The sequence below is a fragment of the Pleurodeles waltl genome, chromosome 10, assembly GCF_031143425.1.
Source record: "Pleurodeles waltl isolate 20211129_DDA chromosome 10, aPleWal1.hap1.20221129, whole genome shotgun sequence".
NCBI lineage: Eukaryota > Metazoa > Chordata > Amphibia > Caudata > Salamandridae > Pleurodeles > Pleurodeles waltl.
In genome coordinates, this window is record NC_090449.1 from 281483602 (window position 1) to 281511214 (window position 27613).

General features: G+C 44.4%; 1 protein-coding gene across 2 annotated transcripts in view; it reads left to right on the forward strand.

Moving 5' to 3' along the window:
* The window catches only part of ATF7IP2 (activating transcription factor 7 interacting protein 2), a 239021-nt gene that overhangs the window by 129761 nt on the left and 81647 nt on the right, over positions 1 to 27613 (forward strand). For both annotated transcript variants that reach the window (XM_069210411.1, XM_069210412.1), the window contains exons 6-8: positions 1651 to 2021; positions 13010 to 13056; positions 23776 to 23840. In XM_069210411.1, coding sequence (XP_069066512.1) covers positions 1651 to 2021; positions 13010 to 13056; positions 23776 to 23840 — 483 coding nt within the window. The remainder of the gene's footprint in view (positions 1 to 1650; positions 2022 to 13009; positions 13057 to 23775; positions 23841 to 27613) is intronic.

A 27613-nucleotide genomic window follows, 5' to 3' on the forward strand; every position in this document is an offset into this window, starting at 1 on the left:
GGGCTCTGCCTCTTAGTCCATCCCCCCTGGAGTTTCCCTGCCTCTCAGTGGTGTCGTTGAGGAGGTTGCACTTGACGGCCTGGAAGTTGAACGAAGGGGCTTGACGGGTCTGGGGGTACCTGTAGCGTTGAGTTCTACATTATTGGCTTCCAGGCGGCGTTCCACTTTACTTTCCTATGGTAGACAGTGGCGGGTTTTTTCTTCTTGGTGTTTGAATCATGAATTGGATCCTACCTGCGCGTCTATCTTTGAAGTGATGCAGTTCCTGCAGGACGGTGCACATTTGGGTTTGTCGGTAGCATCTCTGAGGGTACAGTGGGCGGCGATTCAGGCATTCAGAGGTCCGTGGCGTCTTCTTCAGGATGAAGGGCACCTGATGCCTAGATTCTTTCAGGGTCTGGTTAATTTGTTTCCTCGCCCAGTACGTTCCTTTCCTTCCTGGGATCCTTCTTTGGTTTTGGATGTTTTGACAGAGGCCCCATTTGAGCCACTGGGGGACTGGGATTTACGCCATCTGTCTTTGAAGACGTTCTTTTTGGTAGCCATTACTTCGGCTCGTCGGTTAGGGGAGTTGGGGGCATTGGCCTGTTCCTTTCCTTTTTGTAAGGTTTTTCCCGATCGGGTAGTTCTGGTTCCTTCCTTTATTCCGAAGGTCAATTCTTCATTCCATTCCCTTCAGGAGGTTATCCTTCCTTCATTTTGTCCTGATCCCTCCTCAAAGGAAGAGGTCCGTTTGCATTCGTTGGATGTACGCAGGGCTTTATTGGAGTACCTGCGGGTGGTGGCTTCTTTTCGTAAGGGGGATTCGCTTTTTGTGAATTTCAGTCTGGCACGTAAAGGTGAGAAACCTTCCACGGCTTCCTTGAGTCGGTGGGTGAGATCTTTGATTCTGTTGGCCTATTCCTTGAAAGGGGTAGTTCCTCCTCAAGGGATTCAGGGTCGGTCTACCAGAGGTATGGCGGCTACAGTGGCAGAACTACAAGGGACCTCCGTGGTGGAAATTTGCAGGGCCGCCACTTGGGCTTCACCTTTGACGTTTGTGCGTCATTATAGGCTATCGGACTTGGGTAGTTTGGAGTCGGTATTAGGTCACCGGGTCTTATCCTCTATGAGGTAATAGGGGTAGGGTGTTTTGGTGTCCTTGGGGCAGGATATGAATAAAGGTTCTTGCAACTCAGTGTCCGTCTCCTGTGTTTTTCTTGCTATGTCTCATTGGTTTAAAAGGAAGGCGAGGGAGGGACGGGAGGTAATGCGTCCATTTTCTTACGATAATGGCATTACTCCTAGTCCTACTCCCTCGCCTTCTTTTTCCGTTCCCTCCCACCCTCCCGGTACGGACTGTCCGAGTTGCTGCTTGGGCTTGGTTTTTGTACAGGAGGAGGTAAGGGTGGGGGGGGGGGAGTTTAAAAGGGGATGGGTGGGTCTAGGGGGGAGGCGGAGGCCTCATTGGTTTAAAAGGAAGGTGAGGGAGTAGGACTAGGAGTAATGCCATTATCGTAAGAAAATGGACGCATAGTTTACCCTTCATTAGTGGAAGGTTAAAATGTCACTTTTTACTTTGCAGTATGGACAGCTCACAATTCTGGAATAAAAGACTGCTAGTGCATGTGTTTGTAACACAGATAACCTGTCCTATTTATCTCTCTCCAGGCTACTGTTCCCCGTGATAATGTATTGACAGTACAACAAGCATTACTGATTGACCGAACTGTACCTGTGAATGAAGTCACTACCAGCACAACTACGAAGGCTTGTTTGCCTCTGTACCTTCAGGCAACCTCTTCTGCTCAATTTGCTTCTACTGTCTCTGAGACCACCACGGCAAATGCAGCTTGTTTTGCGTATGGTCATGACTCTAGTACTCTAAAGTCCAGTATGCTGGTTTCTGCCAGTCGAAATGTGCCTGGCCATGTGGATTTCCAAAAAGTTAGTTCATGCGCCTCACGTGCCAGCTGGAATTCCAAACAAGCAGAAAGCGGCACTGAAACCGTTGTTCTTGATGAACGTCATGAGTCTGAAAGGTTAGTAGCAAAGTAAAAGTTTGCTTGAGCAAATGTTACCCCTCCCCCAAATGTCTGTATGGTGAATACTTTTGTGCAATACATTTTCTTTATGAAGCGACAGTCATGTGGCCGATAAAAAAAATTAAAAAACAGAATTAAAAAATCGGACTTACGTTTTAAGAACTGTACTCCAATGTTTTTTTTTTTTATTTTTTTTTTTAAAAGGAAACGATTTTATCAACTTTTTTTTCCTCCCCAAACCTTGTAAGGGTGCAACTCTAATATCACTGCAAGTGTTAAAACTTTGGTCAAGAGAAAGGAGCAAGCAAGCTTTCTGAGAAACTTCTCAGTAGAAAAGGAGAGTTGGTGTGCACTGCCTGAATTTCTCATAACTCCTGTTCACTAATACATTTGACATTTTGCCTTTAGGCAGCATGATTTAGGTCATTTGGTTGTGTGTGCGTTATCAAAAATGCATTGGCCCTCAAATTACGCAGTAGTGTATCTGTGAAAATCTATTGTTTGTAGACTACATGCTGGAAATTAAATGTAAAAACCTTTCAGTAGAGTTTTGTTGAGAGAATGATCTTTCTGTAGGAGGCTCCCATTTGTTTGATGGTAGATAAATGAACTGGACAATTTCAGACACTTTTGTAGTGTTTCATCAAGCTCCCCTCCTTTAAAAAATGTATGGCAAGTATGCATATACATACGCGTTGATAGGCCTTTTTCATCTCAATGCCCGCCTGAACATTTTTCTTTTTTCCTCTGTTTGTACAAAAAAGTCTTATTTCATGGCTGTGAAACAATGTGAGCACATAGTTCTACAAATGAAACCCACAAACTGGCCCTGTTCTGTCGGTGGCGCCTACTTCACTTGCACTTTTATTACAGAAAGGAGACTGGGGAAAAAGCATTCACACATGGAAAGAGACATGATATCATGAATTCTAGAATTTTTGTTTACAAACCAAGAGCAGACAACCCATTTTTTTTTTTTAATGTTTACCTTCCCCATTCCATTGGAGATTCTGCATTCACTCAAGTAGTTAAGCAGTGGCACCAAGTGGTGTAGCGCAAGCCAGTTCTTAGTTACTCTTTATAGTGACCCACGGGTGTTATGCCTTATTCTGATAGTCTACAAAGCCTTTTGAGGGACTTCTGTGACCTACCTTTTTTAGGAAATACTCTGGAGTCTCTCAGCCCAGCTTTTTCCGCCTCGTGATTCGAATAACCATTCACAGTTCTCTAGCCCGCACATTTGGGAAAGTATTCCTGTATTTTAATGGGAAAACAGGGACGACAGCAGAGTTGTAGTGCCACATCAGCCTGTTGATAGATCCTTGTTTCTTAGAGAATTTAAGACTAAAACACTTCTCTTGCCAGTGCAACTGTAATGAGCACTCCATCACACCCATGCTTTAAGTGATCCTCCTCAATTGTTTCCTAGTACCCTTTTGAGTATATTTTCAGGCAGTCAGCAGTAGTGTTCTGCTCAAGCTTTCAAGATGCCTGGTGTACCCTGTGCCAATACAGAAATTATAGTCAGGATTTGTAAACTCTTAAGTTGCAGTTTGTCCTTTCTGTGCATTGGTTGTTAGTTAACATTAGAGGATACTCAAGCGTATACAGTACCATAACGGGGGTTATCTTCCTCCGCCCAAGTCCTGTTTCCCCCACATAACCACTGAATTTCGGTATTCCATGTTTAATCAGGGTCCTACCTGATATATTGATCTACTGTATTGAAAAGCCTAATGTACGAAATTTCCATTCTCACAAAGTGGTTGCAAAATGCCCACCTACCTTTTTCTATGTTTTGCAAACCAAATTGAGTTTAGGTTCTGCAGGTTGGGCAGTCATGAAATATTCTGATATTTTTATGTGGAGTTCAAGACTAGACTCTTACTACATACAGCTATTTGGGGATGGACCCCTATTTACCCTTTCTTCTTTCTGTTATCTTTTTTTTCACTTTTTTTCCTTTCAATCCTTCCTTCCCTTTTTCTTTCTTTTTTCGTTCCTTTTTTCCATGCTAACTGTATCTTTTCCTTCTTTCTTACACTTTCTTTTTTTTTTTTTGCACTTTTAGCTTTCTTTTTTGCACTTTCTCCTTTTCATGTTCGTTTTTCTTTCTTGCACTTTCTAGGCTTTTTATAGTTCTTTATAACTTTCTTTTTAGCTTTCGTTCTTCCATGCTCTCTATTTATTTTCTTTCTTTTGTCTACTCTTTCTTCCTTGCTTTTTTGTTCCAGTTGACTCTTTCACTTTTTTCTTTCCTATTGTCATAGACTTCTGACAAAGACTTAATGCTGCTTCTGCCATCTAAAAAGTCTCAGCACTACTGACATTCACACTGTTTTCTTTGCTGCACAGAAACTTATTTGGAAATATGCATCTGGTCATGAGGTGCATACATGCAACTGTAGCAGTCGGGTTTTGTACCTCGCGTCTCATTATAACTGTGTTAGCTGCGTACTGGTGCCTCCAGTGGAGTGTCTTCCTTTAATTCAGCGGCCAGGGAATCACAAAGCCTGTTTTTAGGTCTGGCTTGAAAGCGTAGCTATCGCCAAACTGCGTTAACAACAGAAAAAAGACATTTAAGAAGCAGTTTTGAGAGAGGGCCTTTTGCTTCGCCCAAGTAATAATTTTTTTTAATACAGATTTTCATTGGGTGGACGACATGCTTTCTCTGGAAAAAGACTACTTGTATTTCACTTTTTACCATGTGGGAAAGTTTATGCTTGGCATAGCTGGACTAAGTTGGTTATGATGACATGTCATTCACCAGACATTAGACCAGATTTATTTATTGTGAAATGTCTGTTAAATCCAGTAGGCCCATAGGAGTTGAATGTCACTTCTCTGTTATAATATGTGGACTGGTACCTAGTTCCAGGGAATCTCACCGATTTACTAAAGTGCCCCAGGGTTTTGGTGTTGGTTACCTATTGTGGCAAATGAATACACTTGCCCATTGAGAAAACTTGTTATGCGGCTTTAGGAAGCTTTTATATTGTTGTGCCAGCTGTATTTTGTACATATTTGTAATTTTATGACTGCATGAAAGTTCCTGGCTTTTGAGATTGCTTATGCGGAATACGGTAGGCCTCGGCTGTTAAGGTTGACTTAGCAATGAGAAAGGCTGTCTTTATTCATTTATTGGAAAAAGTTATGTCTGAGGCCTATTTATTCATGAAAATATACAACAAATGCAGTAGGCATGATTTATTTATTGTAAAGCGTGTATCTGATAGAGACTTCTAGCTTCAGATTCCTTACCTTTTGAGTTCTCCCCAAGCATCAGATTTGATCCAGAACATTTTTGTGAGCATTACCCCTGCATGCCAGTAGGTGGCGTCAATCAGCACATCGTCCGTCGTCAGCATTGTCTGTCCTGCATATGACGTCGCAGACCCTATGTAGGTGCCATCCAGGTGCGCTGACGTAAGTTCTTTTCTTTCCGCGCCAGCAAAGTGCTGATCCGAAGAGAGCTACTCCTCAGTCAATTTTTGACTGGCTTTGTTTAACTTTTTGTCAAGTCTTTTTTGAGTTTTACTCTTGGTGCGTCGAGGATGTCTTCTAGAAAGACCAGATTCAAGTCTTGCAGATCGTGTTATTGGGCGATGGACGGATCCACATCTCATGTAGCTTTGGTGTCTACAGCGTGACCATGATCCAAAGTCATGCTCAGAGTGCCGGTCTGTGCATCCGAAAGCTTTGAGGGAGCAGTCCCTGAAGCTGATGGTAGACCAGCTCTTGACTCCACAAGTTGAGGTCCTGGTCGAGAGGAAGACCCTGGGATGATCGAGTAAGTCGAGGCACAAGAAAAAATCCAAGAAGTAAATGAGATCTTCGATTTCTCGTCCGTCAGCCGTCAAGACAAGGAAACATTGACGCTCTAGGCCTCGTTCTGCAGAGTCTGGGCCGACTCCGCATCTCCTTGAGTTTCCAGGAGTCAGAGACACCCCTGCCAAACTCCCAAGATTTCTCTGAGGCCATGCGCCTCATTTTTTGGCAGACCAATCCCACTGAAGCACCTTCAGGTTCCACATTGGCAGCTTCAACCTCAGCGGTTAGGGGCTCTCAAAAATCCAGTCCTGGATCGGGACCGGTACTGGTCATGCCACCTCAACCTTTCCCGATGCCAGTTCCCGTGCCGCCTGTACCCAGGGGCGGTGCAATCTCCATTGTAATCCCTGAATCCACATGGAGCCAGATGGACGTCGTACAACGCCAACATAGACACCGGTAGGAGCCTTGCCTCCTTGTTCGGATCCTGCACCCTTTTCCTATGGGCTAGACTTCGGGGATAAATCAGAAGGGCCATTGGAACTTTTAGAATACCAGCCCCATGAAGCAGTGGACTGGCATCAAGACCATAGTGAGGCCAGCAGACTGGACGCTTCTCCAGATACTGCCATGCTTTCTTCCCCAGGCATGGCTACGGAGGAGGGAGCTCGCACGTTCTGGTGGTGAGGAGCGCAGCTGACGTCCTAGACCTTCAACTGTTCTCAGTGGGAATCAAGACTGATCTATTGACAGAGGTGCTGCAACCAGGAGCTTCCACCTCAGAAACCCTCTTCCCATTCAGTGAGGTCCTCACTGATGGCCTACTGGGTTACCTGTACCAACGCAAGCACAGGGGGGCTCCTGTGAACAAGACGATTGCCCGCCGCTATCGCCCGCACGTGGTCCAAGAATCTACCTCCCAGGGTGCTCCCTTCCGCTTCCCAGGACACTGAATGCAAAAGGTTGGATTCACTTGGGAAGATGTTTTCTTCCACCAGCCTTGCATTGCAATCCGTTAGCACCGCAGGCCTTTTGGGCAGTTATTCCAACACGCTGTGGGATTTGGTTGTGCAAGTGCTGCCGCAGGTCCTGAAGGAGTCAATGACTGTACTCTCTCAGGCTGTTGCAGACGGGAGAGACACGGCAAAGTTCACAATTCCTTCTGAACTTAACACGACTGACTCAATAGGTACATTGGTTTCTTCAATGGTGGTCCTGAGGCGCCACACCTAGCTGATCACATCTGGCTTTTTCGGGGATGTCCAGGCTTTCATGAACATGTCCTTTGATGGCACACGTCTGTTCGGAGTCCAGGCAGACACGCACTTGAGCGCTTCAAAGACTTTCAGACTACGGCCAGGCCCTTGGAGCTCACGGCGGCCCCTAATTTCTCTTAGACTGCCTTTTGTGGCTACAGAAGGGGTCTTTATCCGTGCCCATTCCCCGTCAGCCAATCTGCTGCACATGCTGCCTAGCCTTTGTGTTGCCAAGGGTGCAGGACCCACTGACCTAGTGGGTCAGGTGGCCAGCGGTCTGGTCAGTCTAGCACCCTCCAAACCCCCTCCCCTCTGCAGTGGCCTACATGGGCCAGTCGGTAGCTAGATTCACCATCACCTGCTTTGCTGGAAATCCATTATGTCAAACAGGTGGGTGTTGCAGATAGTCCAAAGGGGCTACTACCTCTCCTTGGAGGCCACCACTCGAACCATGCCACCGTCCTACGATCGGATGACGAAGGGTCATTTGTCGCTTCTCTGCAAGGAAGATACAGTTCTCTTGGCCAAGGGAGCCATAGGAAGGATTCCTATGCCAGAAGTAGGCTGTGGTTGCTATTACCACTACTTTCTGGTCCCCCAAAAAGGACAAGGCTCTCTGTCCTATCCTAGATCTTCAGTCCCTTGATCTCTTCCTCAAGAAGAAGTTCAGGGTGCTCACATTGGCTCAGATTCTAGCTGCTCTGGACCCAGGAATCTGGATGGTAGCGTTGGATTTGCAGGATATTTATTTTCACATCCCATCCCACCTGGCCACAGACGATACTTGCGGTTCACAGTAGGCCAGTACTTTCAGTTCACCATGCTCCCCTTTAGCCTTAACAGCACCCCTCAGGTGTTCACCAAGGTGATGGCGTTGGTTGCAGCTCATTTGCGGAGATTAGCGGTTTCAGTCTTCCCATATCTCGATGACTGATGCCTAGGCTGTCGTCTCCCACCTCCAGACTATGGCAGACCTCCTGCATTTGCTGGGGTTCATTTTAAACGTACCGAAGTCACACCTGACTCTCTCTCAGACACTCACTTTCATCAGAGCTGTTCTAAACACAGTGCAGTTTTGTGCGTATCCTCCCTTGTGGTGAGTCCAGAATATTCAGGGTATGATACAGATATTCCAGCCTCCCTCCTATACTGGATTTCAGTGAGAATGACTTTAGCTGCTGGACCTCATGGCCTCCTCCATCCTGCTGGTGATACATGCCAGATGGCATATGCAGGCTCCGCCATGGGACATGAAGTTCCAGTGGGCGCAGCATCAGGGGAATCTCTCAGACAAGGTCCAGATCTTGGAGGGAACTGCGAAAGATCTGCAGTGGTGGTTAACGAAGCACGATTGGGTCAGAGGCAGATTCCTATCCCTTCCCCAACCAGTTCTTACAGTTACAGATGTGTAACTTCTGGGATGGGGTGGCCACCTAGGAGAGGTGGAGATCTGAGGCATCTGGTCTCTGGCTGAAGCGGGACGCCACATCAGTATGTTGGAGCTCAGTGCAATCTGGCTGGCATTGAAAGCCGTTCTTCCAACTCTCAAGTGAATGCTGATGCAGGTGTTCATTAACATCACCCCCGTATGGTCCTGCAAGAAGTGGGGTGGGATTGTGGACCCTTTGGCAAGAGGTCTGTGCCTCTGGACATGGCTGGAACAGCAGGGCATATCCCTGATGGTTCAACATCAGGCGGGCTCTCTGGATCACAAATGGTGTTTCCATGTGGAGGTGGTGCAAGGTCTTTCAGCAGTGGGGGGGAGCCTTGGTTAGATATGTTGGCCTCTGCTGAGAATGCTCAATGTTAGCAGCTTTGCACGTTGGATTTTCCAAGGTGACAATCGTGCAGAGGTGCTTTTCATCTCATGTAGAGCTCAGGCCTCCTGTAGGTCTTTCTGCCTATAACACATCTGCCCAGAGTTCTCAAGAAGATCAGGAATGACCGGGCCCAAGTAATCCTTGTGGCTCCAGACTGGGCAAGGAGAGTCTGGTATACCAAGCTGTTTGACATGTCCATTGATTCTGTGATCAGAATGCCGTTTCGCAAGGATCTTCTGTTGCAGCAGCAGAGGAGATATTTGCACCGAGCCCGTCCACGCTCCACCTTCTGGCATGGAGATTGAGCTGTGACAGTTGACAGCCTTTGACCTCCCTCCCAAAGTCTGAAATATAATCTTGGCCCCTGCACCAAAACTGCATACACTTGTCGTTGGAGGAAATGTGTGGCATGGTGCACAGATAAGTCTGTCAATCCCCCTCCCCCCCCAACACCCATCAGGGCTCTTCTCTGGCCACTCCTAAGGGAGAGTGGTCTGTTATTTCTGCTTTTTTGAGGTTGTCTGATCAACTTTCTTTAAGTCTCATATTGTACATAGGTTTCTTAAAGGTTTTGCACATATTTTTCCTCCATCCCCAGTCATTATGCCCTAATGGGATCTGAAGTTGGTTATGATATTTCTGATATGCGCTCCTTTCAAGCCTCTCCACAATTGTCCTCTTAAGCTTATCACTTTGAAAACAGCCTTCCTTGTGGCCATTGCATTTGCCCGCAGAGTGAGTGAGCTCCAGGCATTGTCATCTATGCTGCCCTGTTTTTCTGTCTATCCTTGCAAAGTGGTGCTTCGCGTGAGGGCCTCTTATCTGCCAGAAGTAGTTACTCCCTTTCATGTAGGTCACTCCATTACCTTGCCTACTTTTTATGCACCCCACATCCTTCTGAGGAAGAAGAGGGACTTCACTGCCTGGACTCAAAAAGAGCGTTGATGTTCTTCCTTGATCGTACAAAAAAGTTCTGGATAGTGTATGTGGGCACGAAGAAAGGTTGGACAGTGCAGAAGCGGATTATCCAGATTGGTCCTTTTCTGCATTATCTGCTACACGCTGGTCAGGAAGCAACGCCCCCAGTGTTTGTATGCTCCTTCTACCTGCGCTAAAGTTGCGACCACTGCGTTAGAACTTCTGTCAGGTAGCAACATGGGCATCCCTGCACACATTTACCACACACTACTGCCTTGACAGTCGGGTCCATAGGGACGGGCACTTTGCCCGTTTGGTCCTGCAGGACTTTCTTGTTTGAACTTGGTTTGCACACCCAGCTCTGGGTATGGTGTTACTTGAGTGTCTATTTAAAGGTAAGGAATCTGCAGCTAGAAGTCTCTATTAGTCGGAAAAGTTACTTTCCTTTGGTAACGCCTTATCTGGTAGAGACAATATCTAGCTGCAGATTCCTTATTGACCCACCCATCCTCCTCTCTCTACAAACTGATTTCTAGGGGCAGGAGTCTGTGTTCTTCATAGCTGTGTACTTCTGGCGTGGAAAGTTGTGAAAAGAAACTGACGTCATTGCACCTCAGTGGCACCTATATTGGACCCTCAGCGTCAAATCCGGTGCGGACAATGCCAACGACTCCATCTACCAATAAGCAGGGGTGCTGCTCACAAAAAATCTTCCGGGTCCAGTCTGACGCCTTGGGAGAACTCAAAGATAAGGAATCTGCAGCTAGATAAAGGGCCTGATTTATATAATGGTGAAGGGATTACTTAATCACAGCGGTAACAAATTTCCTGTCTGCCATAATCTAAATCCCATTATAGCCAATGGGATTAGATTTCGGTGGACTGGATACGCATCACCATTGTGACGGTGTAATTTCTAGTAGCTAAATCAGGGCCATATTCTCTACCAGATAAGGCTTTACCGAAGGTAAGAAACTTGTCCGTTCAAGCCAATAGATCTTTAAGGGTGGGTTATCACGTTGTGTTAAAGCCTGTTAACCGGTATTGCGTTCTATGGCTTTCCACACATTGCAATAGAAAGCAAAAGTTCTGGTGTTGGTTTTTAACCCAACCACCGGCTCACTCCCACCCTCCAGTTACCCTCCTGGGAGAATATTGCAATTGATAATCTTTGTATCAACTTCTTAGGAGGCTTTGTATAATGATTTGCCAACTGTAAGTTTTTGTATATTTTAATTTACTGACACTATGCTTGAAAATTGCCTTGTAGGGAAGCTTACATAGAATTCAGTTTGCATGGGCTGGTCGTGGTGACAACAAACCAGTGATACAGGGCATAGGTCTGATTGGTTCTCCTATAAAATTTGTCAAATTCCATAGGTCTGCTATGATTATTATGTAAAGTTGTGTCAATAGTAAGCCTGTTTTGATAAGCATTTTTTAAAGTCAACAGACCTTTGAGAGTGGATTGTCTTTATACTTCACTAAAGGTTGTAGAAGTATATTTTGTTACATTGAAACGCACAGATTCCAATATTAAGCAAGATGATATTGGTTACACCCTCTTAAAAACGCATGGATTTGAAGATTGACTGATAAGCCTGGTTAGGCCTTTTTCATAGGGGTTGTATTTTATTTAGCAAACTGTAATTTTGTGTATGTTTGTAATTTTATGACTGCATGCCTGATGTTTCCCAGCTTATGTGCAATACAGGAGGCCTTTGTTGGCTGCCGCGACAAGCCATTGGTAAAGGCTATACGATTGTGTAGTCCATTGGCAAAAGGTATGTTATGACCTAGTTATGATGTGTTTACTATTAAATGTTACCCCAAAGGAGCAAGCCTGATTATGAAGTGGTTTAAAGTAAGCAGATGTTTAACCTATTCAGTGCTGAAGACGACCCACTGCCATCCTCAGTACTACCTATGTAGTGCTAAGGCAGTTTTGTTTTTTTTAATATCTTTTTGGTAATTCCTCATTTTAAATCATCTAGGCAGTGCTCATAGCTGCTTCTCTGGTCCCAGTGGTCATTCCTCATTTTAGGTCCTCTAGGCAGTGCTGCTAGCTGCTTCACTGGTCCCGTCAGCAACTCCACCATTCCAAGCCCTCTAAGCAGTGCTGCAGCTGTGTCTCGGTTCACTGTGGTAATTCTTCATCCTTTGTCCCCTAGACAGTGCTGCAACTGCTTCTGTCAGTAAATCCCCTATTCTGTCCTCTAGGCAGTGCTGCAGCTGTGTCTCTGTTCCAAGTGGTAATTCCTCATTCTTAGTCCCGTAGACAATGCTGAACCTGCTTTTCTGGTCCCAGTGGTAATTCCTCCTTCTTAGTCCTCTAGGAAGTGTTGCTAGCTGCTTCTCTGGTCCCGCCAGTAATTCCTCATTCTAAGCCCTCTAGGCAGTACTGCTAGCTGCTTCTCTGTTCCTAGTGTGAATCCCATTCTTACTCCATCAGACAGTGCTGCAGCTGCGTCTCTGTTTATACATCCACTACACTCAAAACCAAAAGACATTGTCATTTACAGCACCAGTAGCTCTAATCTCATAAATGTAAGACCTATTGCATTGCAATTAGAGTTCCCAACTTGGCTATCATAACATTAGTTGAGAGCACAACTGAGATCTTGCATTTCAAAGAATGTCAAACGATTATAGAAGACAGCCCAGTGATTTAATTTAGCAAGTTAATGTGTTACCTTAGTATATAGTTATCTTTAGATGCTATTATGTCAAACATACCATTACAGTATAAAAATACTGGGGTGTTACTCAGGTGTTTTTGTGGCTGGTTATGACTCCTTTTGCGTTATCATGGCAGGCAGTCTGTTTAATTAGATTGTCTTTGCACTATTCAGAGTCATGTAGGGTAGTTGTAGCTACTCTGTTACAGGTTTCACTCTAGTATGAGTCAACTGATTTCTGAAATGTTTTATGCTGACTCTGCCAAGAGAGATTCCTTCAGGATATGCAATTATTCAAAACTGTGCAATTTGAACATGTAGATCTTTAGCCAAGAACGTCACATGAAACCATATCTGACATAATCTCCATGCCCTTCATCTTCTGGAACGTAGAAGCTGGCAACGTGCTGAAAATGTTGGAGGTAAGTAACTTTGTATTGTGTAATGTAGTACATGTTTGTTCTCCTATTTCTTTCCGTGTCTTATTGCTTCTAGGTATCATCTGTCAAAATGTTTGATTTTGTTCATTTCTGTCCTTTCAGCTTCAGTGAGAAGGTTCGATTGAAATCTTTGACATCTAGCATTCCAGGTATTAAAATCTTGAATATGAGACAAGCATCAAGAGTTAGGTCTGTTTCATTTGTGGTTATTGAATTATTTTTGTTGACATCCTGAATTTTTAGTGTTCTTTCCTGATTTTTAGTTGTTTTTTAACTGAATTTTATTCTTATCTAACATAAATTAGTCTTGATGTGCAGTTTTCCGCACCCCCTGACTGTTTTCCATCAAACAGAAGGAGAACAGTAACAAGGTGAACAACGTGCTTTCATACACCAACAGTGCCTGTGGCACATGGCCGTAAAACCCAGTTAACCTCATTGATAATTATGTTGTCCATCCATTCCTTACCACAGAATGATTATTATCATTGTGCTCCACTAATTAGTGTTCTTTGCTTTGTTCCTCTTCAATGATGTATAACGCAGCTGTATCACCACAAAATCATAGGTGGAGAAACCAAAAAACACAGGAGCACCCTAAATCCATAGTAACTCTTCAACAGTCTGTGTAGTCACACCATTTATAATTTATATGATTTATAGGGACAATTCCTGTCCCTGGCTTCCTTACAGCCAGAGAAGTCTGCATTCTGCATCAGGGTCTAGAGGTGGGGGGTTACACTTTTCCTTAGCTTACTTCCCACCCACACGGAATTGAGATCTCAACTAGGTTTAAATATCATTGCGTATTATTTGTCACAGTTGTCCAGCTTGTGATCTGTGAATTGGCTTGTCCATCATGGAATCTTCAATAATATTAAAAGGGCTTACTTTTTCCATGCATCTGTGCAGTCCCAGATTTTTTTTTAAACCGAGAAATCTATCAAAAGTGCCCATGCAAATGCAATCTTTTCTTTTTTGATTGTTCAGATAATGTTAAGCGTGGATTTAGCAAACAAATTCCAAAAGAAAAATCAAAGATGTTTCTTTAATTAAATGGAGCAACAGCTAGAGAATCCAGTAGTAGAAACATTTAAATTGTTTAGGAATCTGTAGAGTAACATTGTGGTCTATCTTTGTCCTTTTGGGGAAAAGCAAAGCATGCAAGAACATTTCTTACGAAGCAAAAAGTGTTGCCCAGCCCATGTTTCCAGTGTTTCAGAGTAAGGTCCCCAAACACAAAGCTAACCCGTCCATCTACTGTTTTCAAAGAAAATAGTCTTACAAAACAATTTGTTGTCCCTCCTTGCGCAATCTTTTATTTTAGATTATCTAGTGAATAAAGAGTTAGAGTGGTTTTATGTTACTTAGGAGTTGTACCAAATTGTAATGGGTATGGCAAAAACATTGTACTATATAGAAATACTTAGATGCAGGAGCTACTTTTCTGTAGTGGTGATCAATTAGTTAATAACAGTGCTCTAAGGAATGATGACAAGGGTCTGGGGCATGTTAAGAGAAAAGAGCTGCAAGGCTCAGACAATCTGTTATAGGTTGTTGGCATAGGGAGGCCAAGAAGTGTGAAGCACAGTGCCTTCTAGAGACCTCATTGTCCCTACTAAACACTAACCTCTAGGGAAGCTCTTTGGATTTCATATAGCAGTTGAGCTTGATTGTGCAACTCTTTTACTCTGTTGTGTAGGTCTGGTATGCTCAGTGTTCAGAGAGCCTATATAAACTGCATGGTTAGACGCTATAAAAGAGTAGCAATGAAAAGGAAAGTTTCAAGAAAGCCTGCACCTCTCAAAATCAGCCTAAATGCCCTCAACATCGAAAGGAAGAAAGAAAACCAAGAGGCCAAAATGAAGGCCCTAAGGAGGAAGAAGTATTTAAACAACTCCCTGAAAACCTTCTGAATTCCGCGCAAATCAGTGAGTGAAAAGACAAGTGAACAAGAGCCCACTTAATTGCAGTCTTGAACTTCACCGGGGCCAAATTGAGTAGGAATCATTCCAGGGAGGAGAAGTTACAAAAGTGAGGGAAGATTTGTAACAGATTCTCCTTAAGAGGGGGCCGACTCCTGCACATCTAGACATTTACCTCCCAAGGTCATTGTGATATCCGCACCTTAATAAAGAGGGCAGTGGACCTTTTGGGGAGCATCTAGAGGAGAATCAGACAAAATCATGTTTTCTCTTGGAATCACTTCTTCTCCCTCAAAAGAAAAAACTAGGGAAGTAAGCGAGTGGACATGCGCTGAAAAACGGAAAAACTGGCAGTGATGCATTTCAAAATCTAACGCCTAGCTAAATAGGTACACCTACCAACAATGGGATGAAATAGAAGACCCGATGCAACATTCAATACAGGAAAAGGGCCAAAGACTGTAATTTAGAATGGCTTAAATATAACTGACACGCATCTAAGATCCTCACTCACGGCAGAAGGCACTGCCAGTAGGCAGACGTGTGCGGCCACTAGTCTGAGAAGGCCTGCTTGGCGCAGAGACTCAAGTTTCAACAGTAAGTGCAACCCTCAATAATAAGTAGGCCTTTCATGACATAGTTTTGTGTTGCTTAAGGTGGCGAATGCAAGCCACACTGATGTACATTAATGCTGCTGATTACTCCACAGCCATGGCATGCCCGTCACACTAAAGAATCCTGCTATTCCATTGTCTTGTTAGAAGAGAAGTAAACACATGATGCCTATATTTTTTTTTTGTCTTAAGAAGACATCAATGCATACAGCTATAAAACATTATTTAGGAATCTTATTCTATCTTTTTTTAAATTTGTTAATACATTTTAAATTGTGACATGAGAAATTGTTCAATGAATTGTTATGCAAAAGTACCATAATTGAGGGGCTCCCGTTTAAAAGTATTTTCCTCTGAGAAGCATTAAGTGACTCATTACCTTGCTACTGATGGTCTTCTGTTCTTTTCTGGTTTCTTAGCAAGTAATCAAGTTAATCTGGAATTTGTTTTGATATGCAATATCTCATGGGATTGTTTTTAGTTCTGTGTTTCTGAGACGTAATATTTTAGTTTCTTTTCTAACTCCTAACTCTTGATGTGCATTTGACGAAATGCACACCCAAACACTTAAGGTTAAAATCCCCATTCTTAATTCCCAGCCCACTCATTCTTGAATCTAGTTCAAGGAGTCTTCTGTATTTTGAGTATCTTTACAATGTACTCATATGCCTTTAATTGTTGCCCTGCTATCACCTTTGCATATCTTTATTTTCTTATTAGTCAAGAGACATCGAGGTAACCTTTAAAGAGCATGCACAATTTTCTAAGATACTAACATGGGAGAGATAGTGTTAACAAATTAACTTTTTCTACTGCAGCACATAACGTTTAGTTTTCTTTCTTCACTTTCTCATGTATAAAACACTATCTCATAAGCAGGTTACTTTTTGCTCTCCTGTCCCTTTTTTGTTTTCTACCATTCTTTTTTGTAAAAAACAAAAAACAAATCCGCTGCAACTTTAATAGCCTCACTTTTAAAATTGGTGATTTTATTTATTAGTTGGCTTTCAGGAATTTTTAGGCGAGGAACGTCTATCAATCTTATTAAATTTGAATGTTTGCGTGTTTTGGGGGACTTGCGACTCGTGTTTGCGACTTGTGTTTCTTTGTTTTCCCCGCCCCATTGTTGATAGTGGGCAGGCAGCTTACCCTTTGCTCGGCTCTCCCCACGCTATTTAAAATGGGCCCGTACCGAAGACAAGCCCACCTGTGCCCGTCACTGTTCAGGACGTGGCCAGAGCTAGCCGCTATGCTCCTTTCTTGCAAAATTCCAAGGTAAGCTTGAAGTCCTTTAAAGAAGAACTTCTTGCGCTTAACAAACCTACTTCTTGTCCCTACATACCAATCGCCTCAGGAGCAGATACTCCTTTCGCCTGCACACTATGTATGTAGCTGGGAGCATAAGGTACCCCTTTTAGTATTAAATGTGGCAGCATCTTTACTGACCCTAATAAACCCTTGAAGGAAAGTACCATCTTGCCTGGCATGTTACCCCAATTTTTACTTGTATGTATGTTTGTTTTTGCCTGTGTCACTGGGATCCTGCTTCCAGGACCACAGTGCTCATAACATGGGCCCTGTATGTGTTCCCTGTGTGGTTCCTAACTTTATCACTAAGGCTCTGCTAACCAGCACCTCAGTGTTTATGCTCTCTCTGCATTTAAAATTGTCACTGCAGGCTAATGACTAATTTTACCAATTCTGATTGGCACACTGGGACACCCCTATAATTCCCTAGCATATGGTACATAGGTACCCAGGGTATTGGGGTTCCAGGAGATCCCTATGGGCTGCAGCATTTTTTTGCCACCCATAGGGAGGTAGGCAATTCTTACACAGGACTGCCACTGCAGCCTGAGTGAAATAACGTCCACGTTATTTCACAGCCATTTTACACTGCACTTAAGTAACTTATAAGTCACCTGTATGTCTAACCCTCACTTACTGAAGGTTCGGTGCAAAGTTACTTAGTGTGAGGGTACCCTGGCACTAGCCAAGGTGCCCCCACATTGTTCAGGGCAAATTCAATGGACTTTGTGAGTGCGGGGCCACCATTACACGCGTGAACTACATATAGGTCAATACCTATGTGTAGCTTCACAATGGCAAGTCCGAACATGGCCATGTAACAGGTCTAGGATCATGGAATTGTCACCCCAATTCCATTCTAGTATTGGAGGGACAATTCCATGCATCCCCGGGGCTCCAGCATGGACCCTGGGTACTGCCAAACTAGCTCTCTGTGGTTTTCTCTGCAGCTACTGCTGCTGCCAACCATCAGACAGGTTTCTGCCATCCTGGGGTCTGGGCAGCCCAGTCCCAGGAAGGCAGAACAAAGGATTTTCTCTGAGAGAGGGTGTTACACCCTCTCCCTTTGGAAATGGGTGTCAAGGGCTTTGGAGGAGTAAGGGCACAGATGGTGCCCTCCTTGCATAAGCCAGTCTACACTGATTCAGGGAGCTCCCAGCCCCTGCTCTGGTGCGAAACTGGACAAAAGAAAGGGGAGTGACCCTGTCCATCACCGCCCCAGGGGTGGTGCCCAGAGCTCCTCCAGTGTCTCCCAGACCTCTGCCATCTTGAATGCAGAGGTGTGAGGGCACAATGGAGACCTCTGAGTGGCCAGTGCCAGCAGGTGATATCAGAGACCACTTGTGGAAGGCTTTTATCTGGTTAAGTAGCCAATCCTCCTCTGAGGGCTATTTAGGGTCTCTCCTGTGGGTTTCTCACCAGATAACGAATGCAAGAACTCACCGGAGTTCTTCTGCACTTCCCTCTTTGACTTCTGCCAAGGTTCGACCGCTGACTGCTCCAGGACGCCTGCAAAACCACAAAGTAGCAAGAAGACTACCAGCAACATTGTAGAGCCTCATCCTGCTGGCTTTCTCGACTGTTTCCTGGTGATGCATGCTCTGAGGGCTGTCTGCCTTCACCCTGCACTGGAAGCCAAGAAGAAATCTCCTGTGGGTCGACGGAATCTTCCCCCTGCTAACGCAGGCACCAAACCTCTGCATCACTGGTCCTCTGGGTCCCCTCTCATCTTGACGAGTGTGGTCCCTGGAACACAGGAGCTGGATCCAAGTGTCCCCGACAGTCCAGTGACCCTTTTGTCCAAATTTGGTGGAGGTAAGTCCTTGCCTCCCCACGCCAGACAGTAATACTGCGTGAACTGCAGCTGCTAGAGCTTCTGTGCACTTTTGCAAGGCTTCCTTCGTGCACAGCACAGCCCAGGTCCCCAGCACTCCGTCCTGCATTGCCCAACTCGATGCATTGATCTCCGAGTTCGTGGGACCCTCCTTTGTTGTGCTGAGACGACCGCTGTGCTCAGATCTTCTGAACGCCTGTTCAGGTGCTTCTGCGGGTGCTGCCTGCTTCTGCGTGGGCTCTGTGTTGCTGAGCGCTCCCTCTGTCTCCTCCTCCAAGGGGCGACCTTCTGGTCCTTCCTAGGCCCTGGTAGCACCCAAAACCTTCAACCGCGACTCTTGCAGCTAGCAAGGCTTGTTTGCGGTCTTTCTGCTTGGAAACAACTCTGCATCCTCCAGCACGCCGTGGGACATCTTCTGACCGAATGATAATCTGCAGAATCTTCGGCTTCTTCCACCCGGAGGCAGCCCTTTTGCACCTTGATCCAGGGTTTGGTGGGCTCCTGCCCTCCTGGACACTTGCGTGACTCTTGGACTTGGTCCTTTTCCTTTGCAGTCCTCAGGTCCAGGAATCCGTCTTCAGTGCATTGCAGTCAGTTGTTGTCTTTGCAGAATCCCCTATCTCGACTTTACTGTCTTTCTGGGGTAGTAGGGTATCTTTACTCCTACTTTTCAGGGTCTTGGGGTGGGGTATCTTGGACACCTTTAGTGTTTTCTTACACTCCCAGCGACCCTCTACTCGCTACACTAGGCCTGGTGTCCATTCGTGGTTTGCTTTCCACTTTTGGAGTATATGGTTTGTGTTGCCCCTAGGCCTATTTTTTCCTATTGCATTCTATTGTGTTCTAAAGTGTTTGCATTACATTTCTAAGTGTCTTACTTACCTCATTGTGGTTTGTGTGTAAATTTTGTGTATTTTACTTACCTCGTAAGGGAGTATATCCTCTGACATACTTTTGGCGTATTGTCACTAAAATAAAGTACCTTTATTTTTAGTAACTCTGAGTATTGAGTTTTTTTATGATATAGTGCTATATGATATAAGTGGTATATTAGGAGCTTTGCATGTCTCATAGTTCAGCCTAAGCTGCTCTGCTATAGCTACTCTATCAGCCTAAGCTGCTAGAACACTTATCTACTAATAAGGGATAACTGGGCCTGGCACAAGGTGTAAGTACCACAAGGTACCCACTATAAGCCAGGCCAGCCTCCTACAACCCCCTTCAAAGCACTTCTTGTCAATGTATGGTCCCTGCCAAAGCATGCAGTCTGTATTCATGACCTTCTCTGTGATGAGAGACCTGCAGTCCTTTTTATCACTGAAACCTGTGTCTGCCTCATCCAGACCTTTCCTGGAAACTGCCATTCCAGTGGGATACAAGATTCGGAATCCTGACCGCTGGTCAATGGTAGAGGTGGAGGAATAGCTATTATCTTTAAGGCCACATATCCGTACACAAGTTTCTTTTCTTTTTTTTTTTTATTTTTTTTTTTAAGTCCATTGATCTATAAGAGGCAGAATCCCTTGTCTTCTGCCTAACTTTGAATGCCTAACAGTCAGTTTGGGGCCTTCTGATCTATCAAACCCCAGACCCTGCTGGCCCTTTTCTTAACTCCCGCAGTGAAGTGGCATTGCAGGTCTTACTGCACTTTCACACTCTGATTTTAGTATCCGGTGGGATTCCGCCTCTGATAAAGACACTTAGAGGTCATTATAATTTTGGCGAACGGAAAAGGCCGTCGGCCAAACTCCTGAGGTCAGGTTGCTGCCAGTGCAGCCGCCTTCCTGCGGACCCCATTATTAGTTCCCTGCTGGGTCAGCATGCAGAAACTGTGTTTCCGCCCGCTGGCCCTGTGGGGAACAGCCTCAACCAGCGGCAATGTTGCAGTGCGTAGGAGGCACAGCACCCATTGCGCTGTTCACTGTCTGCTAATGCACCGGGCTGACCTTGGTTCCCCTGCACTGCCCATGCCAAGTGCGTGGGCTGCCCTGGGGCCCCCTGCACCCTGTCTCCGCCAGCCTTTACATGGTGGCATAACCGCCATGTAAAAGCTGGAGGAGGGGGGGGTCGTAATCCCCATGGCGGCGCGGCTTGCAGCTCTGCCCTGGAGGATTACGACCGCCAGTCCCTCCTGTGGAGGTAAACTGGCGGTCCAACAGTGGCGCAACCACCACGGTCCTAATATGACGGTCAGACCGCCGCCAAAGTGGTCAGACCATCGCTCTGGCAGCGGTCATACCGAAACTGCTACCTTGTGGGTCTAAAGACCACCAGGGTCGTAGTGAGGCCCTTAGTCTTATCGTTGTCATGGCCATTCTTGGCTTTTCTCAATCTGTTAATCCCAGGCATTACGGGGGAGCACACTATTGACCTGCTTTTCTCAAATAAAAACTTAAGCCTGTCTGACACTCCTCCCTCTCCCATGGACTGATCACTATCTAATCCATTTTGGGTGGTAGGTAGGTTCACACAGAAATCGCAATACTTCCACCTTCACTGACAAACCTTGTCCTTTCTCCAGGTTTTCTCAGTACAGTTTAACCACTTCAAAAAACAGTGTCTGTTTTTCATGGCTCACTTGATTCAGACATTCAGGTTTTTGACAATTGGGTTGGTTCCGCAGCAGAACAGCTTGAATTGAATCCCATCCTCTGAGACGCACAACAGGCAGAGCAAAGCCCTCTTGCCCCTGTTTTAATGACTCTCCTAGACAGGCAACAAAAAAAATGTCAGAACACCAAAAGAGCCTGGCGTAGCCGTTACAGGCTGGAGAATAGCATTAAATAAGTTGGCACTCAAAAGTTAAACTGATCTTATCAACTTTACTAAAAATATTTTTTACGAGGAAAAGTTAAATAAGGTGGATAATAAGTCAACTGAAGTCTTCAAAATTGTGAGAAAATTCCTTGATCCTGTAGCTTGTCACCATAGCTTAGATTCCTCGGCCCAGTGGTGTGAACAACTGGCTTTTTTTTTGTTAAGAATAAAATCGCAGAAATTCAGAGTAGTCTCAACAGTGAATCTTCCTGACATCTGCTTTCCTCCTCCTGACGCCATCAACTGGGTAGTCTTGTCTTTTAACCAGATTTTGATGAAGTATTAAAAACTTGCTTTTCTAAGTCTCCGATCAGGCTTTCGCTCTGAACCTTACTCCTGTCTGTTCTTGCAAAGGAGTGGATGCCACCAATCCAGTGTTGAACTCCCTTCTTATTAGATCTCTGTTGTCTGTGATTGTCCCCTTCTTCTGGAAACAGGCCAATATTTTGACTCATTTAAAAAAAAAAAAAAAAAAGGTCAAGACCCCAATATTCCAAGTAACTACAGACCCATCTCCCTGTTGCTAGTTTCTTCTAAAATCGTGGAGAAGTGTGTGAATCAGCAGCTTTCCATCTACAAACAGTCCAATAGGCTCTCAGCTAGTCGGTGCTCAGACCTAATTATAGCTCTGAAACGGTGCTCCTGGAAGTATCTGAAGAGATAGATAGACTTTAGATGCTGGTGGTAAAATACTCCTGGTCCTGTTAGACCTTTCTGCCGCTTTTGGCACCGTCCCACACTCCAAGCTGCTGCTTCTGTGTTCATGACCTAGGCATCATTGGCACATCGCTAAAGTAACTGAGACCCTTCCTCGAAGATAGATGTGAAGAGGTCTGGCTGCCACCTTTTTTTTACATCTAGGAAGAGTAGTGTTTCTTTGGGAGTGCCCCAGAGCTTGGCCGTCAGCCCAACTATGTCTAACATCCACATGACTCCCTTGGCAACACTAGTGTAGAGTCTTTCGTGGCCGAGATGGTTTCCTACACCAACGACACCCAGTTACTGCTTTCTTTTAAGAAAGATGAGCCAATCTACCAAGATGCCATCAAACTGTGCTTATCTGCGGTCTTTGAGTGGATGGGTTTTAATCAACTGAAATGCAGCACTGATTGGACTGAGATTCTCAGCTGTGGACATAATTTCACTTTTAACCTACAAGCTCATTGCCTGATTGAGGCACCTCCACCGAACACCAAAGCAGAAGTAGTGAAACTTTGCTGTTAAGATTGACAAATCTCTCACTCTACACGTTCAAATTAACAAGGTAGTTGACACAGGCTTTGGTCTGATGCAAATGGTCAAAGAAATTCTTCAAATCCTCACCCTAGCCGCGAGGATTACTGTTCTCCTGGACTTGGTATTGGCCAGATTGGCCAGTGCCAATACTCTTTACGCAAGACCTTGACCCTTATACACAGGGCTTTGTACCAGTCTGGGCATGAATATCTGTCCTCCAGGATTCAATTCTACTCTCTCCTTAGAATTCTGCGACCATCTCTCTGCCGCTTTGTCAAAGTTCTAAGGGTAAAGTGAGCAAAAATCGGAGGCAGAGCATTCTCCCTCTTGGGCACTCAAGCTTGGAACAGCATGTCTGCTGAGTTACACCAAATGGACAGAGTTCTTTTTGAAAGCAACTGAAAACCTGACTTTTCACTTTCTAATGAGTCTCTTCGCACCCTCTTACTTTCCAAATTAGCGCCAGGACACTCCCTGGAGTAGCTGCGTGCTTTAGAAATCCTGACATTCATTCATTATTTTATATATTTTTAATCTTCCAACAGCATATCTTATGACTTTTGTTATTCTTTTTAGCATTTGGTACAGACATTTGTTCTTATCCTATATACAAAAAAAATAGCATTACGATTTTAGATGGCACTAGTTAGTTTTAGCCAACACAAAATTGTGGGTGATTAAAGCAAAACCATTTTAGAGTGGTTTATGTTTCCTCTATCTACAATCAGTGAAGCCCAGCAGAACACAGAGGTCTTATAGATCATAATGAAGGCACATACTCTGGGTAGTAAAATGTTTTAGACAATTAGTTATTTCGCAGATTTGAGAACAGCAATCCTTGAATTTTAATCCCAGTGTTTCACTTTACTTAATTGCTTTTTGTCTGGGTAAATACCTTTTTATTATCCAGTGATTCAGCTTCTTTATCTGCAGAAGCAATTACAGAGAGGCTACGCCCAAGTAACCCTTCACTCTATAGAATTTTCCCATCTTACAGGGTTGCATTTACTTAAGGGGAATTGCTAGTTTTTCTCATAGGTTGGTAAATATTGCTCTAGTGGTAATTAAGTGACTAGTAGCCAATACTGTTAATAAAAGGGGAAACTTTAAAATGTCTAACTTTTTTTTCTGCAGATGGTCTGAGCAGAAAGGCATCCACAGATAAAGGGTCTGTACTAAATGGGAAATCCAATTATGAGGTATGTTGGAAAATCTACATTTCCTTTTGTTAATATTAGTATAAAAAGATATAACCTTAGTTTTTATACTACCAAAGTTAACGCAGTTAAAATTGTCCAGCGGCTTTTGAGTCCTAAGACCAAAGTGTGGCATATTTGCCAGTCTGAACCCTCAAGAACGTTGTAACATTTTGTGATGCAACTCAAAGTAGGAATGAATTGCTTGAATCCCATCTACGTGCTACATACATATGACCAACAGCTTCAGATACATATAGCCTCCTCTCAGTTGGCGCAATTAACAGACCTGTTCATGCAATATTCCACCAGCGATTAAACAGAAGTCCTCAACTCTTATGTATTGTTTCACAGATTCACCAACACAAGCAGCCGTCAAAATCTGACTTGCGTGCACTTCATCTTTCTAGCATATATCTGCATATTCTGATCCACTGTCTAACCAAACTATTTTTTTTTTACCAAGTTTAATTGCCAATGTGATATAATTCAACTTTGTTTCTCAAACAGTTGTCGTTAGCTATATTCCACCTTCCACTGTAGTGTTTGAATGTACACTGAATTTCAAAACCACTATACTCCTACTTTTACTTCTGAGACACCAGTTTCCAAGTGGGCTACCTTTCTTGTATGGGATTCTATTCATATTCCTTCTTTATTTCCGTTCTTTTTCAAAACAAATAAACTACAACACAGGTGTGACAATTAGAGAAATATGGAAATGCTACCTTTTCGTATTCCATACTTCATAAAATCAAAATTTCATAAGTTTTTATACTTATCTTTTCAACATCCAGAGCATTCCAAATGGTATATTGGTATTTTTGTTGTCATTTAAAAAAAAAAAATTGTGTGTGTTGGTTACTTTCTGCCATGCACTTTGCATAGTTAATCACCTCCATCCGTGGTTCATGCTGCAACTGTTGCTCCGTGTCATAACGGGCATTACAAAGCCAGTCTATCTCTTTTGTCAATACTTTGTGGTTGTCTTATTGGTTTTATCTATATTGGATGCTTTTAAAGTGTGCTTGCATTGGCAAAGCCAACAGCAGTGACCAGCCATCTTGAAAGCCTAATTCTTATACCATCAAGATGGTCTCTGTGTTGTGTGGTGCAACATGGCAGTCATCTTTAAAGTCCAGAAAACAGTGTCCTTTAAGATGGCAGCCATGTTGTGTGATGCAGCATAATGTGGTGCTGTGCAAGAGCTATATTCTTCTTAGAGATAACCAGTCACTGATGTTGGTTTTGTGAATGCTGCTGCATTTTAAAAGCATCTGGCATTGGAAAAGCCTTTGGCATATATAATCATCATGATGCTCAGAGGGACGGCTGAAGCGGAGTGAAAATTGTGTCATCAAAATACACCGGAAAATGCTGTGGGGCAATATCCAGGACGTCACTAACCCCACCATCGATCACCTAATATGCAGACAAAGGAGACCAACCGGTTTCAGAAATATCTTCCTCAATCTGGGTAGGGGGAGATTGGTGGTGGGGCTAGCGGGACGGTAGAGGGACGTGAGAGAATGCTGTACTAGGTGAGAAATTGCAAGGGGAAAGATGCCCTGGTAGAGAAGGGGGTAAAAAGTAAGAGTTTGCTCTTATGTAAAAATTAAGCCAAAAAGCAGGGCATACACTTCCATAAAGTGCTACATAAAAAAATGAAAACCACCAAAAATAGTTTTGCATCTTGAATAGTTTCTGAATTCATATGCTGTGCATTATTCTGTCATATAGTGAATGGCTCTAAAATTGTATTTTAGTCCCTTTTTTGTTTTTAAAGTGTCAAGCCAGAAATGGTATGCGCTAGTGCATGCGTATCACTAGTGAGAAGCTGTTGTAATTAGAAAAGGGCTTTGAGCCTACCTTTAACTTACTGTTTGTTGGCTTGCAAGGCCCTCTTCTTTAAAGCCTTCTGATTAGTCACTGGAGACCATATCATCATTTCTGTTCCCATCCGTGGAGCAGGGACCAAGCACTGATTGATTCAACTTAATCAGTACTGTCCGCTGCTCCCAATGTGATTGAGGTACTATTTTCTTCTTTTCACTTTTAGTGCCCTACAATCAGAAGGCATGTGACTACCGAAAACGTGTCCAGCTGGACAAACAAAATTGCAAAGTTGTATTTTCTATATTTTTTTTTTCTTTGTCAAATCTTCTTTTCTCACTTTGCACTCATGTTCTGTTTTTGCTCGTGGGCACTGGACTCAATAGATGACTATTGTCTTGCAATAAATATTGCAGAGTAACATTGTTTCTTTCTTATGTGTAATTTTCAAAATTATACTTTAACACACAATCGTGTAGTATGCCATAATCCACCCCGCCTCACCCCAATCCACTCCAGTCCACCACACCGCAATCCTCCCGACCCACCACACCGCAATCCTCCCGACCCACTGCACTCCAATCTGCACCACCCCAATCAAAAACAGTCTGCCCCGCTCCAATCCAAAGTAATTTGCCCCACTCCTGTCTGCCCCACTCCAATCTAAAACAGGCTACCTACTCTATTCCAAAACAATATGCCCCACTCCTTTCTGCCCCACTTCAGTCCAAAACAATCTGCCCCACTTCAATCCAAAACCATCTGCCCCACTTGAATCAGCCACATTCCAGACCATTCCTCAACACTCCATTTCCACTTTATCCCACTCCATCCCATTCCACCACACTCCAGTACTTTCAACCCACCCACTCCAATCTGCCCCTCTCCAATCCAAGACAATCTGCCCCACTCCAGTCTTTCCTACTCCAATCTAAAAGTCTGCATACTCTATTCCAAAACAATATGCTCCACTCCAGTCTGCCTCGCTATAATCCATAAAATCTGCCCCACTGCAATCCAAACCAATGTGCCCCACTACAGTACAAAACAATCGGTCTCTCTAAAATCAGTCCCACTTCAACCCAAAACATTCTGCCCCACTTCAACCCAAAACATTCTGCCCCACTTCAACCCAAAACATTCTGCCCCACTTCACTCAAAAACAGTCGTGCCCCACTCCAATCAACCACACTCCAGTCCATACTGCCACACTCCAATATAATCCACCCTACCCATCCCACTCCAATACTCCCAACCCACTCACTCTAGTCTGCCCCCTTCAATGCAAAACAATCTGCCCCACTCCAGGCCATTCCACCCTACTCCATCCCACTCCACCATCCTCCAATACTCCCAACCCTCCCCTTATCTGCTCCACAACCATCTGCCCCACCCCAATCCAAACAATCTGCCTCACTCCAACCTGCACCACTCCAGTCCAAAACAATCTGACCCGCTCCAGTCTGCCCCACTCCAACCCAAAACAATCTTCCCAGCCCCAGTCAACCACATTCAAGACAATTCTGCAACACTCCAATCCACTCCATCCCATTCTGCCCACTCTAATCCAATCCACCCCACTCCAATCCAGTTCACCTTACTCCAATCCACCCAACCCCAGTGAATCCACTCAACACCACTCTGATCCATCCCACTTCACTTCAGTCCACCCTACTCTACCCAATCCACCCTAGTCCACTCAATCCACCCTAGTCCACTCCAACCCAATCCACGTCACCCCCACTCCAGTCTATCCCACCGCAGGGAATCCAGTCAACATCACTCTGATCCATCCTACTTCACTTCAGTCCACCCCATTCCACTCTAGTGTAATCCACTCCACTCTACCCAATCCACCACACTCAGATCCAATCCACCCCTCTCCAGTCCATTCCAATCCTCCCCACTCCAGCCCAGTCTAGTTCACCCCACAACAATTCGCC